The 17,898-nt window shown below is 48.5% G+C and overlaps 1 protein-coding gene across 1 annotated transcript in view; it reads right to left on the minus strand.

The window, feature by feature from the left end:
- LOC311147192 (dynein axonemal heavy chain 11-like) overlaps window positions 1-15,076 on the minus strand; it is a gene marked incomplete at its 5' end in the record, with an annotated part of 59,599 nt that extends 44,523 nt beyond the window's left edge. The window contains 20 exon segments of the mRNA XM_084183829.1: window positions 37-153; window positions 290-512; window positions 707-876; window positions 9,342-9,462; window positions 9,554-9,687; window positions 9,814-10,149; window positions 10,375-10,575; window positions 10,914-11,105; window positions 11,214-11,318; window positions 11,871-12,066; window positions 12,144-12,268; window positions 12,438-12,575; window positions 13,087-13,203; window positions 13,301-13,468; window positions 13,621-13,854; window positions 13,947-14,158; window positions 14,251-14,350; window positions 14,431-14,626; window positions 14,711-14,901; window positions 15,047-15,076. Of these exon segments, the coding sequence (XP_084039955.1) occupies window positions 37-153; window positions 290-512; window positions 707-876; window positions 9,342-9,462; window positions 9,554-9,687; window positions 9,814-10,149; window positions 10,375-10,575; window positions 10,914-11,105; window positions 11,214-11,318; window positions 11,871-12,066; window positions 12,144-12,268; window positions 12,438-12,575; window positions 13,087-13,203; window positions 13,301-13,468; window positions 13,621-13,854; window positions 13,947-14,158; window positions 14,251-14,350; window positions 14,431-14,626; window positions 14,711-14,901; window positions 15,047-15,076 (3,306 nt within the window).
- Window positions 15,077-17,898: the final 2,822 nt, after the last annotated feature.

Below are 17,898 nucleotides of genomic sequence, written 5' to 3' on the forward strand. Positions count from 1 at the left end.
GCCTCACCTCACACTGGACACGCGCTCGCGCCTCACCTCAAAGCGGACACACTTCCTACGTATGACGGAGACCTCGTTGGACTGCAGTGGGGCCACCTCGTGTTTCACTGTAAATGCAACCTTTTTCAGACTCTTCCACTTCTCAGGCAGCTCCTACACAGGTTATAAGACATTATAAGGTATCACAGGCATCATCGGATGATCATTGGGTGGGATGTGTGTACCTCCATTTGTGTGTGTGTGTGTGTGTGTGTGTGTGTGTGTGTGTGTGTGTGTGTCTGTAGTCTACCTCCAGCTGTGTATAGACACTTCCTGGTAGTTGCTGTCCGTAGGTCTTGAGTAGATCAGTGGTGGACTTGAGTGGTTTAAAGTGTTGGTCAGCACTGATCTGTCTGTCCCGTATGGCCATCAGATGACCCATAATATCCACCAGACCAGCATAGTCCCCGTCTGAGACCTTATTAGACAGACCACAAGATGTGTTCTGGACAAACAATGCCAGGTCGGTCACACTGGGGGAGAGAGAGATGGAGAGAGAACGTTAAAGAGGGGATATGCAGTGTATTGGAAGTGGGAGACACAGTAAATAGACAGATTTGTGTGTCTGTTTATATTTATATGTGTGTGTGTTTAATTGAGTGCACATCACATGTGTGTGTGTGTGTGTGTGTGTGTGTGTATGTGTTGATCTGTGTGTGTGTGTCACCTCTGATTGACATGGTTGAGTAGGTGCTCTTTGAACATCCAGCTCCACCTCTTGATGACGTTCATCAGGGCCAGTTTAAAGGGCTTGATGTCCAGCTGCAGCCAGCCACAGAACACCTTCCTGTCCTCCAGCTTACTGACCCGCACGTACAGAGACTCGAACAGGCTGATCTAGAACATAAAGTACCAAAAAGACTCAAACAGTAGTGATTCCTCACAAAACCCAGACAAAAAAATACCATGATTTTGGGGATCTTCACGAAATGTTATCCATAGAATAATAGTCCATTGGAGGAAGGATTGTTGACATATGTTTGACATTTGTATCTAAAAGCATAATTGAGAAATAATTCATCAAAGTTGGCATATTTATGACATTTTGGCCTTACCCAGGCCTCCTTTAAGACTCAATGATGTTTCATCTGTAAATTCTACAAAGCAAAATATTGGTATCATATGAGGCTTTGCCGCTTGCTCTGTAATATGAGTAGCATTTTGATTTCAATATATACAAAAAAAATGCTTTAATGAATGTTGAATGTCGCTGCTAGTTTTAAAATTATGGCCCATTTTATACAGTACAGAGAAATGTAACCAATCACAGCCCTCCTTTTAGTTGTATCATTCCACATCCTGCAAATTACGGTTGTGACTAGAGGGAGTACAGCTACAACCGGAAGCTACTTTTCGTAGCAGGTTAGGACAGCATTTTAGCTAACCCTTACCCTTTCCCTAACCTTAACCTGTCTCCTAACCTGCCACGTTAATTATCCTAACCTGCTTCATAAATTCTTCTAACCTGCTACGAAAATGTCCCTTCTGGTCGTAGCTGTACTCCCACTAGTCAGAACTGCAAATCACCAGCAGAGGGCAACTATTTTGAATCCATTTTCACATTCACTCTGTTGGTAATGCTTACAAATTGGATCATAACTCTAAAAGTAGCAGAGATCCCACTCTGGAACTTTGATATGCCCGTAAAGTATATTATATTAAAACATTTGCCAAATCAAAAATGATATATTTCTCAATATTCATAAATTAATGGTGAAAAAGTTATTGAAAAAGTTATTGAAATCAAAATACTACTCATATTACAGAGCTTCATATGACACCAATGTTTGCTTTGTAGCACCTACAGATGAAACACTATGACGTCTTAAAGGAGGCCTGGGTATTAATTTAATAAATATGCCAACTTTGATAAATTATTTCTCAATTATGCTTTTAGATACAAATGTCAAATATACATATGTCAACAATCTTTCATCCAAAGGACTATTCTATGGATTACATTTCATAAAAATCCACAAAATCATGGTCATTTTTGTCTAGGTTTGGTGAGGAATCATTCACAGGCTGATCTAAAACACAGCACCAAACAGAGACTCAAACAGGCTGATCTAGAACACATAGCACTCTCCTGTCCTCAAGCTTATACTGACCCGCACGTACAGAAACTCAAACAGACTGATCTAGAACATAGAACCACACACACTGATTAATCTAGAACACAGAACACTCTCCTGTCCTCCAGCTTACTGACCCACACGTACAGACTCAAACAGACTGATCTAGAATATAGAACCACACACAGACTGAATCAGACTGATCTAGAGCAAGTAGAGTATGGGGAGAGTAAGGTAAGTTGAGCCGCCCTTGTTTCTAGGAAACCATACACAAAATTTATAATTTGACCAAATATTTAGGAAGAGGTCATCATTTCATGGAGTCTGTGAAGGAAGAAACCACATGGAGAAAGTGGTAAGCAAGTTAGGTCCAAAAAACTGATTTTCACCAAGTTAAATGAATTTACTGTGTTAGAGGTTTCATGGTGCTTGTATCTAAACCATAGTAGATAATTGTAAGATTGTTCTATACATCAGTTGGGGTCTCTATAAGTGTCACGGTTTCGGCCGAGGCTGCTCCTCTTCCTTGTTCGGGCAGGCTTCGGCGGTCGTCGTCTCCGGAGTACTAGCTGCCACCGTTCTATGTTTCATGTTCATTTGGTTTTGTCTGTTCATAACACCTGTCCCTTATTTGTGTCTTAATTGTTTCCCTATTTAGTTTCGTGTGTTTGGGTCAGGTGTTATGCGTGATTGTTTTTGTCAGCCTGCCTCTAGGAGTTGTTGTCTCTCGTCATTGTGTTTTTCGAGAGTTCGCACTGCGTGCGCTTTTCTTGTTGTTTCCGCACTTTGTTTCGTGCGTAATTGTTCGCGCCACCCGGTTGGGTTGGCGACTTATTATTGTGTTGGACTTTACTAAAGTTCTGTTGAAGTCCTCCTGGTTTCCTGCGCCTGATTCCCTACTTATCCACCCACACCACTCTGACAGAATCACGCATCACATCCATGGAATCAGCAGGAGCGACCGCGCCGACAGCCGAGATGGCTGAACGCCTTCGTGGTCAGGAGGACCGCATCAACCAGGTCTGTCATGCCCTGGAGGGGGTGATGAAGACTCTGCACCGATGGGAGACCAGCGGGGTTCCCACACCTCCACGAACCGAACCAGCCCCATCGGTCAGCCCTCCTGTCTCATCTCCAGAACCTAGTGGGATTCGGCTCTCGCTCCCGAGGGCGTACGACGGCTCCACTGCCGGGTGTCAAGGGTTCCTGCTGCAGGTGGAGCTCTACCTCGCCACCGTACACCCGGCGCCCTCGGGACACGAGAGCGTCTCAGCCCTCATCTCCTGTCTCACCGGCAAGGCGTTGGAGTGGGCCAACGCCGAGTGGAGGAGAATGGACGCCGCTACCACGAACTATGCGGAGTTCTCCCGCCGCTTCCGTGCTGTGTTCGACCATCCACCAGGAGGGAAGGCGGCGGGGGAGCGTCTATTCTACCTCCGACAAGGGATGAGGAGCGCCCAGGACTTTGCCTTGGAGTTTCGGACCCTAGCGGCTGATGCAGGGTGGAATGAGCGGGCCCATATCGACCATTTCCGCTGCAGCCTCCGGGAGGACGTCCAGCGAGAGTTGGCGTGCAGGGACACTTCGTTGACTTTCGACCAGCTCGTCGACATGGCCATCCGGCTGGATACCCTGCTCGCCACCCGTGGACGTTCCGGGAGGGGGTTGCCCATTCCACTCTCCAGCACCTCCGAGCCGAGCCCTATGGAGCTCTGAGGTGCTGGCGCTAGGGAACGGAGGAGGAGGAGCCCGAGGGGACCCGGCCCTTGCACCAACTGTGGTCGTGGAGGGCACACCGCGGCTAGGTGTTGGGGCGGGTCCTCCAGTGAGGGAGAAGGCAGGTCACGCATTGGGGGGTCCACCCAGGTGAGTAGGCGCCCTGCTTACCCAGAGCTTTCTGTCGTGCACCTAACCTTGCCTGTTTGTTTCCCACAGGTTGCACCTCGTTCCCAGCATAAGGTGCTGGTAGATTCAGGCGCAGCTGGGAATTTTGTAGATCGCCAGTTCTGTATAGAGTTAGGGATTCCCCTCCTTCCAGTGGATAAGCCTTTCCCCGTCCATGCCCTAGATAGCCGTCCGTTAGGGTCTGGGTTGATTAGGGAGGTCACAGCACCCCTTCAGATGATGGCGCAGGAGGGTCATGAGGAGAGAATTCAGCTCTATCTGATTGACTCTCCTGCGTATCCGGTAGTGCTGGGTCTTCCCTGGTTGATGACTCATGACCCTATTATTAGGTGGCGAGAGAAAGCTCTTAAAGGGTGGTCTGCTCAATGTGAGGGGCGGTGTCTGGGTGTTTCCATAGGGGCGACCTCGGTGGAGAGTCCGAATCTAATGCCAGCACTGCAGATTCCCCCCGAGTATGAGGATTTGGCACTGGCGTTCAGTAAGACTCGGGCGGCGCAGCTGCCGCCTCATAGGCGGGGGGATTGTGCGATAGATCTCCAGTCAGGAGCAGCTCTCCCGCGGAGCCATGTGTATCCCTTGTCTCAAGAGGAGAGAAAGGCTATGGAGACGTACATCTCTGAGTCTCTTAGACAGGGATACATACGGGCCTCCGTTTCACCCGCTTCCTCAAGTTTCTTTTTTGTAAAGAAAAAGGATGGAGGTCTGCGCCCGTGTATTGATTACCGCGGTCTCAATCAGATCACAGTGAAGTACAGCTATCCACTTCCTCTGATTGCGACTATGACGGAGTCACTGCACGGTGCGCAGTTCTTTACAAAATTGGATCTTAGGAGCGCATATAACTTGGTGCGCATTCGAGAGGGCGATGAATGGAAGACAGCGTTTAGCACGACTTCCGGACACTACGAGTATCTAGTCATGCCATATGGGTTGATGAATGCTCCCTCAGTCTTCCAATCCTTCGTCGATGAGATTTTCCGGGACATGCAGGGACAGGGAGTAGTGGTGTACATCGACGACATTCTGGTGTATAGTCCTACCCGTGCTGAGCATGTAGCCCTGGTGCGCCGAGTATTGAGGCGGCTGTTGGAGCATGACCTATATGTCAAGGCAGAGAAATGTCTGTTTTTCCAGAAGTCGGTCTCCTTTCTGGGTTACCAGTTGTCTGCGTCAGGGGTGAAGATGGAGGTAGACCGGGTGTCAGCTGTGCGTAATTGGCAGACCCCAACCACTGTGAAGGAGGTGCAACGGTTCTTGGGTTTTGCGAATTATTACCGGAGGTTTATCCGGGGTTTTGGACAGGTGGCAGCTCCCATAACGTCTCTGTTAAAGGGGGGTCCGGTGCGCTTGCGGTGGTCAGCTGAGGCGGACAGGGCATTTGGGAGACTGAAGGACCTGTTTACCTCGGCGCCGGTGTTGGCGCATCCGGATCCCTCTTTACCGTTCCAAGTAGAGGTGGACGCGTCAGAGGCCGGGATAGGGGCCGTTCTTTCCCAGCGTTCTGGCACTCCACCTAAACTCCGTCCCTGTGCATTTTACAGTAAGAAGCTCAGTCCGGCGGAGCGGAATTATGACGTAGGAGACAGGGAGCTGTTAGCCGTGGTACAGGCCCTAAAGGTGTGGCGGCATTGGCTCGAGGGGGCTCAACACCCTTTCCTCATTCTAACTGACCATCGTAACCTGGAGTACATCCGGGCAGCTAGGAGACTGAATCCTCGCCAGGCTCGCTGGACTATGTTTCTAGCCCGGTTTGTGTTTAAAATCACATACATCCCTGGGTCCCAGAACGGGAAGGCAGATGCTCTGTCTCGGCGGTATGACGCAGAGGAGAGGTCAGTTGAGTCCACGCCCATACTACCGGAGTCCTGTCTGGTTGCTCCGGTGGTGTGGGAGGTTGATGGTGAGATCGAGCGGGCGTTACGCACCGACCCGAGTCCTCCACAGTGTCCTGTGGGTCGGACGTACGTTCCGCTCGAGGTACGCGATCGCCTCATTTGTTGGGCTCATACGTCCCCCTCCTCTGGCCATCCGGGTATCGGCCGGACAGTGCACTGCCTTAGCACGAAGTACTGGTGGCCAACGTTAGCTAGGGATGTGAGGATTTATGTCTCCTCCTGTTCGGTGTGTGCCCAGTGTAAGGCGCCCAGACATTTGCCCAGGGGTAAGTTACAACCCCTGCCTATTCCACAACGACCCTGGTCCCACCTCTCGGTGGATTTTGTTACCGACCTTCCCCCCTCACAGGGGAATACTACCATCCTGGTCGTTGTGGATCGGTTCTCTAAGGCCTGTCGTCTCCTTCCCATGCCGGGTCTACCCACTGCCCTACAGACCGCAGAGGCTCTGTTCACCCATGTCTTCCGGCATTACGGGGTAGCCGAGGATATAGTGTCTGACCGAGGCCCCCAGTTCACCTCTAGAGTGTGGAGAGCATTTATGGAACGGTTGGGGGTTTCGGTAAGCCTTACCTCGGGTTACCACCCGGAGAGTAATGGGCAGGTTGAACGTGTCAACCAGGATGTGGGTAGGTTTCTGAGGTCATACTGTCAGGGCCGGCCGGAGGAGTGGGCGAGATATGTGCCCTGGGCCGAGATGGCACAGAACTCTCTTCGCCACTCCTCCACCCAACTAACCCCTTTTCAGTGTGTATTAGGGTACCAGCCGGTTCTGGCACCATGGCATGAGAGCCAGATCGAGGCCCCCGCTGTGGATGAGTGGGTGCGGCGCTCGGAGGAGACGTGGGACGCTGCACACGTCCATCTGCAGCGTGCCATACGTCGACAGAAGGCGAGCGCCGACCTACACCGCAGTGAGGGGCCAGTGTACGCACCTGGAGATCGAGTCTGGCTCTCAACCAGAAACCTGCCCCTCCGCCTGCCCTGCCGGAAGCTGGGTCGGCGGTTTGTGGGGCCATTTAAAGTCCTGAGGAGATTGAACGAGGTGAGTTATAGGTTAGAACTACCTGTTGATTACAAAAATATTAACCCCTCGTTCCATATGTCTCTCCTCAGGCCGGTGGTAGCTGGCCCACTCCAGGACTTTGAGATTGAGGAGACTCCTCCGCCCCCGTTGGACATCGAGGGGGCTCCGGCGTACACCGTGAGGTCCATCCTGGATTCTAGACGCCGGATGGGGGGTCTTCAATATCTCGTGGAGTGGGAGGGGTACGGTCCGGAGGAGCGGTGCTGGGTGCCAAGGAGGGACGTATTAGACCAGTCCCTACTGACCGATTTCCATCGGGGTCATCCTGCGCGCCCTGCTCCGCGTCGTCCGGGTCGTCCCCGAGCTCCGGGTCGGCGCACGGCTGGAGCCGCGCGTCAAGGGGGGGGTACTGTCACAGTTTCGGCCGAGGCTGCTCCTCTTCCTTGTTCGGGCAGGCTTCGGCGGTCGTCGTCTCCGGAGTACTAGCTGCCACCGTTCTATGTTTCATGTTCATTTGGTTTTGTCTGTTCATAACACCTGTCCCTTATTTGTGTCTTAATTGTTTCCCTATTTAGTTTTGTGTGTTTGGGTCAGGTGTTATGCGTGATTGTTTTTGTCAGCCTGCCTCTAGGAGTTGTTGTCTCTCGTCATTGTGTTTTTCGAGAGTTCGCACTGCGTGCGCTTTTCTTGTTGTTTCCGCACTTTGTTTCGTGCGTAATTGTTCGCGCCACCCGGTTGGGTTGGCGACTTATTATTGTGTTGGACTTTACTAAAGTTCTGTTGAAGTCCTCCTGGTTTCCTGCGCCTGATTCCCTACTTATCCACCCACACCACTCTGACAATAAGCTTCAATATGAGGTACTAAACCTAGCATGAAAGTGCATCCTTGTAGATGTGTGGGCTAATATAGTCAAAATGTTTGCCATAGGGTGAGTTGAACCAATGGCCATGGGATAAGTTGAGCCAATGGTTGAGCCAATGCCAAGTTTACCAAATTGAATGGTATTCTTCCCAAGTGTAATGTGGTCCTCTGTAGCTCAATTGGTAGAGCATGGCACTTGTAACGCCAGGGTAGTGGGTTCGATCCCCGGGACCACCCATACGTAAAAATGCACACATGACTGTAAGTCGCTTTGGATAAAAGCGTCTGCTAAATGGCATATTATAATGAAAGGCATTATTGCTGGGATGTGATATAACAAAAAGTACAGTGTTTGAATAGGTGTTAAGCCTGTGTTAAAATATGCTTGAAATTATTAAAATACAAAAAAATTGTGTTTGGGAAATAAAGATAGACACAAGCTAGGTTTCCATCCAATTGGTGACTGATTTTAAAGCGAATATTCCAACATCTGCATAAAAACAATGCACATTTTCCCACCATAGATGTGTTTCCATCAAATTGACTTGTTATGGATAAAAGGCTGTGCGTGATGATGTAGTGCACATAAAAATAACTTTGCGGTTAAATTCCCACTCTGGGATTAGCCAGCAGCTTGCAGATACCCTAAACATTTATCGGAAAGGAGCATCAAGCTCATCACCATGCACTTTCACCACCCTCTGAAGTTCGCCATAACTTATTTCATCTGTAGCCTAATAAACTGTATGCTTTCCCGAGACGTAGTGGGAGGACCACACAACATATCATCATGCCCAAGTTTACTTCGATAATATTTGAGCATAAAAGAGTTTCCACTGCCATTTCTTGCATAATTCATTTTACAGAAACAAAAAGATCCCATCTTGTCTAGTGTATTTTGTTTAGTCGACATTTGGAAAGTTTACAGACAATTTAGCTGTTTCCATCAGGCCTGTCGTGACATTATTTATCCGACATGTACTTAACTCGCATAAAAAGGTTGGATGGAAACCTGGTTAATGTTTTAAAAAGGTAGTGGTAATATTTCATTCAGTACAGAAATTTGTAGTCGGCTTAACTTACCCTGTCCCACGACTAAACTTACCCCATACCTGGAGTAAGTTGTGCCAAAATACCACTTTTTGGGGGGACAAGCTATGTTTTCAAAACTGTCATGTTTACATGACTTCTGATTATTTCCAGGGATACCCAACATCCTGAAATATATTTAAATTTTTAGTCATTTAGCAGACGCTCTTATCCAGTGCGACTTACAGTTAGTGAGTGCATACATTTTTCATACTGGCCCCCCGTGGGAATCGAACCCACAACCCTGGCGTTGAAAGTGCCATGCTCTACCAACTGAGCTACAGGAGGCTATGTAGATATCTTTGTTAGAAAGAATGCTATATTTCCCTTGACAGAGTGATGCTGAATATAAAGAATGGCTCAACCTATCCCCCTCGCCCCTACAACTAATTAAGAGGAACTATTAAAAGCACTGTAGCTCTCTGGGACTGCCTCTTACCCACTCTTACCTGTTCTTTAAAGTTGTCCAGTGTGGGTGGGTTCTTAGCCAGTTCGTAGTCTGCATAGAGCTCAACCTCCTCTGTGCTCAGGACATGACCATACAGCAGGAACTGTCTCATAAACTCTGACCTACACACATTTAAAATACTTTATTAGGATCCACAATACGCTTCATTGTGAAGGACACACATTTGAGCACAACATTTATTCACACACTTACCTGTCATCTGTCCAGAGGTAGCGGTAGCTGGAGAATGACACCTGGTACTCTCTGACCTTAGAGATGGCCGATCGGGCACGACCTCTGATGACCTGGCCCAGCTCTGACAGGTCGGCCATCCTATCTATGTCAGACTGGAGGGAGGGGTCAAAGGCCAAAAGTTAAAGGTTAAAAGGTTAATCAGATTATTTTGATATTGTGTGTGTGTGTGTGTTTGTGTGTGTGTGTGTGTGTGTGTGTGTGTGTGTAATCTATTCTACCTGATAGTTGTCCATCTGTTTATGCTTGGCCACGCGGGGTATGAACGATGCCATCTTGGTGATTTCGCCCACCATCTTGCCGATGATGTCATAGAAGTTGCCCTGGCGACTGATGTCCAGCGAGGGTTCGAAGGTCATCTCGTTGGCGTTGAGGACCAGCTGGACCTCGAAGAGCGGGGCGATGCGGTGGGCTGGGTCAGTGTTCTCGATCAGGTACTGTAGGGAACAGCGTACTGCACTGGAGAACCCTGCTAGAACCATGCGGTCAACATAGTCAGTGTAGGACCTCCACTCGGCACAGTCTGGGGCTGACACTCCTAACAGAGCAAGGTTCTCCTGAAGGAGAGAGAGAGAGAGAGAGAGACAGATATATAGAGAGAGAGATAGAAGGAGAGAGAGAAATAGGGAGCGAGAGAAAGAAAGAGAGAGATAGAGGGAGGAGGGGGAGAGAGAGGGGGAGAGATGTTATGCGATTTTGTGTTTTTGTGTACTTGTATGTGTCTGTGTCTATGTATGACTATGTATATGTACAGTGTGTGTGTATTTTCTGTGTGTGTATACCTTTAGCAGTGTGTGTATCTGCTCCCCTGTGTTGGTGATGAGTGTGTACTGTTTGCTGATGCTCTCCTCCATGTCAGTGAGGATGAGGAGGGTGGAACCCCTGGTCTTCCTGGTGATGAAGGCCTGGTGACTGAACTTCCCCATCAGAGCCTGAATGGCCTCAACGTTAGCCTTACTGGACTGGACCCTACTGGACACATCCTATATGGAGAAGAGAGGTGACAGGGGTGAAGGGAGGAGAGATGGATGAAGAGGGGAGGAGAGAGGGATGAAGAGGGGAGGGATAGATGGATGAAGAGGAGAGATGGATGAAGAGGGGAGGAGAGAGGGATGAAGAGGGGAGGAGAGAGGGATGAAGAGGATAAATATATATTGGATGACCTCAACGTTATCCTTACTAGACTGGACCCTGCTGGACACATCCTGGATGGGAAGGAAATGAGAGAGGGAGGGATGAGGGATAGAGAGATGGGGGTGTGAAATGAGAGAGGGAGGTATGAAATGAAAAGAGAGAGAAGGAGCGTGTGTGTGTGTGTTACCTGCACCAGGTCTCGTGTGGTCTGGACGTAGTCCCACAGGTCATCCCTACTCCAGGTCAGTTCTTGGAGAGCAGGGTTTAGCTGCCGTCTGGTCCCGCCCATCTCCTCCTTAACCAATCCCAGCTCCACATCCAGGATGGTGCTGTGCAGCCGATTGTACCACTGGGTTATCAGGGCCAAGGTCTGGGTGTACTGCAATAAACACATACAGTACAACATCACAATACACTAACACAATACTACACAACGCAGAGTGTGTGTGTGTGTTAGTTTATGCGTGTGTTTAGGAGACAGACCCACCATATAGAGTGTCTCTCGTTTGGAGTAGAGGTGTAGAGCATCTTTAGGGATGCTGTGGTTCTTCAACATGCCCAGATACTTCACCTCCCTCAGCACTGAGGTCAACTAGAAGAGAGGGAGTCAGGCACTGACTAGAGCAGGGGTCAGCAAAAGTGATTTTTATAAATAAATAAATAAAAATGGTCTAAAAAAAGACCAGGAATTTAGCAAAACATTTGTTTAATTTAGGAAATCTGTTCCCAAGTATTCCCACAAATAAAAAAAGAGCTGTGATCGTGTCTCAATGTAATTCAAGGTATGAAATGATTGTTATTTTCAAATATAATCTATTTTTAGGCTTAGCTATGCTAAATTTGCAGTGTACAATTTATTATAATTATGTTCCGGCCCCCCGACCATCTGCTCCGACAAAAATCGGTTGCCTACCCCTGGACTAGAGCATTACCCTGGCAGCAGCAGTACTTGGGCTCGGGGAGTTTAGAAGTTGTGGTTAAGGTTAGGGTTTTGATTGTAGATAGAGGTTAGTGATCAAGGGATAGAGGTTTAGAGCTAGAGGTTACAATTAGGGTTCATGGTTGGGAGTTAGGGTATGGGGTCAGGTGTTAGGGTCTAGGGATCCTACCACAGGGTAAGGGTCAGGGGATTAGGGAGCCTTACTGCAGGGCTGAAGTTGACCTGGAACAGTCCTGTCTCTTGATCCAGGGTGAGTAGTGGTTCCTGGAGGTGTGTGTTGCACAGTTCCTCCAACCCCTCTGTCCACACGGAGTACAGCTCTTCATCGTGCTGGTCCAGAACCTCTAGAACCTGCTCACACTTCTGGAGAACCTGCTCCGCCTCAGCAGAACCCAGTGGCCTGGGACACCAAGAGAGAGGGGGAGGCGGGATGAGAGCGAGAAAGAGTGTGTGTGTATGTGTGTGGACCAGACCTACATGCGTATGAGATGGTTGAGGTTGCCGCGGTTAGTCAGGATGCGGTCTCGTAGCTCCTGCGACCACTTCAGGTTGCCAGCGACCGGCGGCATGTTCTTACTCAGGACCGCACAGCCCGACCGCAACTGGAACACAACCACAATAAACCTCTGTGTGACTGAAGAGACTGGCAAACTCTCAAATCCTCTCACTCCCTCTCTCTCCTCTCATTCCCTCATTCTCTCCCTCCCTCTCTCCTCTCCCCCTCCCTCCCTCTCTCCACCACTCTCCCTCCCTCCGGCCCTCGTCTCTCACCCTCTCTCTCTGCTGGTCCAGTATGAGCTGGCAGTGGTCTATCTCAGTGTTGAACATGCCCAGCAGGGTGCTGTAGTTTGGGGAGAACAGCTGGTTGATCCTGGGTCTATCCAAGAGGGTGCCAAAGATCTGGAGGAGCTGGAGGAGCATAGGCACAGAGAGCAGAAAACCATGCTCTTACAATCACACAAACAGAAAGCACTGAGTCAGGGTTATGTTTAGTGTAAAGGGTCAGGACTATGGTTAGCGGTCAGGGCTATGGTTAGGGTTAGGGGTCAGGGCTTTGGTTAGGTGGGGCTATGGTTAGGGTTGGGGGGGGCTATGGTTAGTGGTAGGGGGGCTATGGTTAGGGTTAGGGGGGCTATGGTTAGGGTAAAGGGTCAGAGCTATCGTTAGTGTCAGGGGGGCTATGGTTAGGGTAAAGGGTCAGGGCTATGGTTAGGGTAAAGGGTCAGGGCTATCGTTAGTGTCAGGGGGGCTATGGTTAGGGTAAAGGGTCAGGGCTATGGTTAGGGTAAAGGGTCAGGGCTATGGTTAGGGTAAATGGTCAGGGCTGTGGTTAGGGGAAATGGTCAGGGCTGTGGTTAGGGGAAATGGTCAAGGCTATGGTAAGGGTTAGAGGATAGGGTTCTTCTCAGGTGTGTCTCACCTTGAAGGCAGACTCCAGGCCTTTAGAGTGTTGGAAGGCCAGGTTGAGAACAGTCCCCAGCCTCTGGTCAAAGTCTTTGTTCTGTTCCATGAAACTCCTGTAGTCCACTAGGAAGTCCTAAGCACACCAGCAAAAAAACATCTTGTTAGTGGCCGTTTGATAATGGTTAAATAAAGTATTTGTAAAAATGTAACAGAGGTGTAATGAGCTTCACCTCTTTAGTGTAGTCCAGCGGGTCATATTTGCTCTCCCTCAGTGTTCTCCAGCTGTCATGGAATTCCTCGTTCATACTGAACACCATCTCACTGAGGATCTTCCCCCTCGACCCTCCCAGCTCAACCTTCTCCAGCTTCAGGAAGTCCAGCGCTGATGCAAACAGCTCCTGATAGATGCATTGAAGAATGGATGAATAGATGAATGGATGGATGGATGGATGGATGGATGGATGGATGGATGGATGGATGGATGGATAGATCCCTATATAGTGCACTACCTGTGACCAGAGCCACACACAAACTCATGCCAGACACACACCTCAATCATGAGCATCCTGTCCAGTATGCGGTCAGCCCTGTGGAAGACCAGTTTGGAAGGGAAGTCCCAGTGTTTTACAGTCTCCCCGCTGCGGTAGTACTGAGGGATGCACTGGCGGTGTGTGTGGAATAGATGCTTGAAGCTCCGCAGAACACTGATGGTCATCTGAACCTTCTCCACTCCTTCTTCCAGTTCCATCTTAAACAGCTCCTCTGGGATCAGATACCCAAATGCCTGGAGACACAAACAGAGAGGTATTATGCATAATACACACATCACACGCACACACACACACACACACACACAAACACAGACCCCACACACACCTTCTCTATGAGTAAATTGCAGAACTCCTGCAGTAGGACCACCATGCGTTGAGGACAGCAGTAGTATTGTGAGCGGCTCCAGATTAGACACAGAGTGTGGAAGAGAGGAGGTAACAGCATCTCTATCTGGTTGAAACTACTCTCCTCAAAACTATTGATCAGCCTCCTCAATGGTCTCAGGTACAGGTCTATATCCTCAGCCTCCAAAACCGCTATGAGAGAGAAACATTGGGGTCAGTGGTGATTCGGGAAAGGAGATAAGTAAAGGATAATGTTTGTGATGGAACAAGGTCTCTCGCACTACCCTGGTTGACTTTGAGGCAGATGTGGTTGAAGGAGGCGTAGTAACTACTCTTGATCCTCCTCAGAATCTCCATGATCTGTTCCACCTTAGGATTCACAATCTGAGAGAACACAAAACTTTGAAAAAAAAACTCTGAGCAAACATAAGCATACACACTGACCTGACTCTATTCCAGCCTACCTGTGAATGGATGCCTAGCAGGTTGTCTCTCTGACAGGCCCAGAAGAGGAGCTCTGCGCTGGGGCCTGGGTGGACCCCCTGCTGCAGCACCATGCTGGAATCCCTCTTCAGGACGGTCCAGATCTGACCAGACCACTGAATCACAAGGGTCTCTATAGAGTACAGCAGAGCCCGGTCTATCGGCCAGCCGTTAGAGCTAGGGGGAGAGAGAACACAGTCGCACACTCGCACACGCAAACGCACACACACAGATCTACCTCACAATCCCACACACACTGACCTGAGCAGTATGTCCTGTGGCTGAGCTCTCTCCACACACAGTGGTAGGGGCAGCAGGGTCCGTCCCTCTGCCCTGCCTCTCAGGGTGACCACTTTACTCCTCAGCTGCTCTAGGTGTCTGTGTATGTCCTCAGACACCACCCGAGGCCAACCGCCGTGGTTCAAAGAGTTAGATAACACTGACACCAGAACCTAACCCCCATGGTAATTCAGAGATAGATACAAAGGATGGATATCAGCACCTTCACATCCACACCCACATACCTTCTCCCCCAAACCCTCTCCCCCCAACTCACCCCAAACAAACACAAAAACACACCTCTCCCCTTTCACTTACCTCAGAGATGAGGAGAGGCATGTGCTCCATGGGGTGTCCGGAGACCTCCCCCAGCCACAGCTGAGTCCTGAAGCCCTGCATGGTGATCCTCAGGACCCCCTTCTTCAGCACACACATCAGCTTGGTCTTCCAGGGGGCTGACGTCTTCAAAGATGCAAACATAGTGGAAATGCTTTCTATTTGTATTGTATATATTTCAATAAGGGACACTTTGCCTTGATGATAGCTTTTCACACCTTCGGCATTCTCTCAACCAGATTCACCTGGAATGCTTTTCCAACAGTCTTGAAGGAGTTCCCACATATGCTGAGCACTTGTTGGCTGCTTTTCCTTCACTCTGCCGTCCGACTCATCCCAAACCATCTCAATTGGGTTGAGGTCGGGGGATTGTGGAGGCCAGGTCATCTGATGCAGCACTCCATCACTCTCCTTCTTGGTAAAATAGCCCTTACACAGTCTGGAGGTGTGTTGGGTCATTGTCCTGTTAAAAAAACAAATGAGAGTCCCACTAAGGCCAAACCAGATGGGATGGCGTATCGCTGCAGAATGCTGTGGTAGCCATGCTGGTTAAGTGTGCATTGAATTCTAAATAAATCACAGACAGCATCACCAGCAAAGCACCCCCACACCATAACACCTCTTCCTCCATGCTTTATGGTGTGAACTACACATGCGGAGATCATCCGTTCACCCACACCGCGTCTCACAAAGACACGGCGGTTGGAACCAAAAATCTCTGATTTGGACTCCAGACCAAAGGACAAATTTCCACTGGTCTAATGTCCATTGCTCGTGTTTCTTGGCTCAAGCAGGTCTCTTCTTCTTATTGGTGTCCTTTAGTAGGGGTTTCTTTGCAGGAATTCGACCATGAAGGCCTGATTCACACAGTCCCCTCTGAACAGTTGATTTTGAAATGTGTCCCCCCCCCCCGCATTAAGAAGGAAAGAAATTCCACAAATTAACTGTTAATTGAAATGCATTCCAGGTGACTACCTCATGAAGCTGGTTGAGAGAATGCCAAGAGTGTGCAAAGCTGACATCAAGGCAAAGGGCGGCTATTTGAAGAATTTCAAATATAAAATATATTTTGATTTGTTTAACACGTTTTTGGTTAGTACATGATTCTATATGTGTTATTTCATAGTTTTGATGTCTTCACTATTATTCTACAATGTAAAATAATGTAAAAATAAAGAAAATCCCTTGAATGAGTAGGTGTGTCCAAACTTTTGACTGGTAGTGTAATTGTGAAAGCAACTGCAATAAGCCTATGTAGTCTATAATCATTAATCAGAACATGTATAGGATTAATGGAGGAAAAAGAAATAGATTGTGTGTGATGCCTAACCAGCTGGGTATCGAGACAAGACTGCGTTGGCCTATTCCCAGGCGACAACATTTTCCAAAACTGTTAACTACACATTGTAACGGTGATACAGCCATTACACCTTATCAGCATTTCCCAAACTCGGTCCTGGGGACCCCATGGGGGGACATTTTGTTTTTCACTAGCACTACACAGCTGATTAAAATAATCAAAACTTGATTATTTGAATCAGCTGTGTAATGCAAAAAAAAACAAAAAAACATGCACCCCTTGGGGTCCCCAGGACCGAGTTTGGGAAACGTTGCCTTAGCTAGTGGAAAGCCCCAGCAGCCATTTTTCAACTAACCTTTTCTTGGCGATACTTTCTTCATTCTGATTCGGAATAAACTTTTATTAACCTGTTTAGTTGCAGGTGGTACTCCAAAAAACAGATAATATTCAGAAAGATATTAAATCCACTTTTTGCACCGAGTGAGGAGTTCCCTCGCCAACATGTTGCATTTTCCAACATCTTTGCAGGAACTAGTCGCGGCCATTTTTATAAATAGATGACAGCGTGTCACACAGTGTGACCAAAACAAAGATCTACACACATGCAAGTGGCATTTCTTACGCGATACAAAAAGTAGATTGAATATTTTTCGGAATATTCTCTAGTTCTACCTGTAACTGGACACAGAAGTTTATAAGAGACAAGTTTCCTCCAAATCAAGAACGAAGAAAGGATTGTCGCTCTGGATAAGAGCATCTGCTAAATGACTAAAATGTCAATGTATTGTCAAGAAAAGGTTAGTTGAAAAATGGCTGCAAGGGCTTTCCACAAGCTAAGGTGTAACGGCTGTATGGTAGCATTCACATATCAGCGTTACAATGTGTAGCTATGTGTGTGTGTGTGTGTGTGTCGCTCACCTGTGCATCTCCAGTGTGTAGTGTTCCCCCAGGACCAGTGAAGAGCAGTAGTCGGTCACTCCAGACATGGTCCAGGAAGTCCAGTAGAATCCTCTGGTTCTCCTCTGCCCCAATGAAACGATTCCACTTGTCAGTCTTCACCCGTAGAACACAGAACGCCTGAAATCATGGTGCATTAGATGCATCATTTGTTGATCGCCTTTGAATCTGCTGTCTGCTTTAGCCCTACATAGGACACCGCTCGGGCTATTGTGTGCTGTGAAATAATAATATCATAAATGTTTGTAGTGAAGTGAGCTACAATTATAGGCCTAATGAGACGTGTAACATTTTCTGTCTGCAAAAAACGATCTCCCCAAATAACCATAAAGCCTAACATCACCTCCGCCACGCTGACCCTCAACATGGAGGCCCCACAGGGGTGTGTGCTTAGTCCCCTCCTGTACTCCCTGTTCACCCACGAATCCAACAACATCATCAAGTTTACTGACGACACGACGGTGGTAAGCCTCATCACCGGTGACGATGAGAGGCTACAGGGAGGAGGTCAGTGACCTGGTAGTGTGGTGCCGGGACAACAACCTCTCACTCAAAGTCAGTAAGACCAAGGAGCTGA

Source organism: Coregonus lavaretus, assembly GCF_964263955.1.
Source record: "Coregonus lavaretus genome assembly, chromosome: 19".
In the NCBI taxonomy this organism is placed as follows: Eukaryota; Metazoa; Chordata; class Actinopteri; order Salmoniformes; family Salmonidae; genus Coregonus; species Coregonus lavaretus.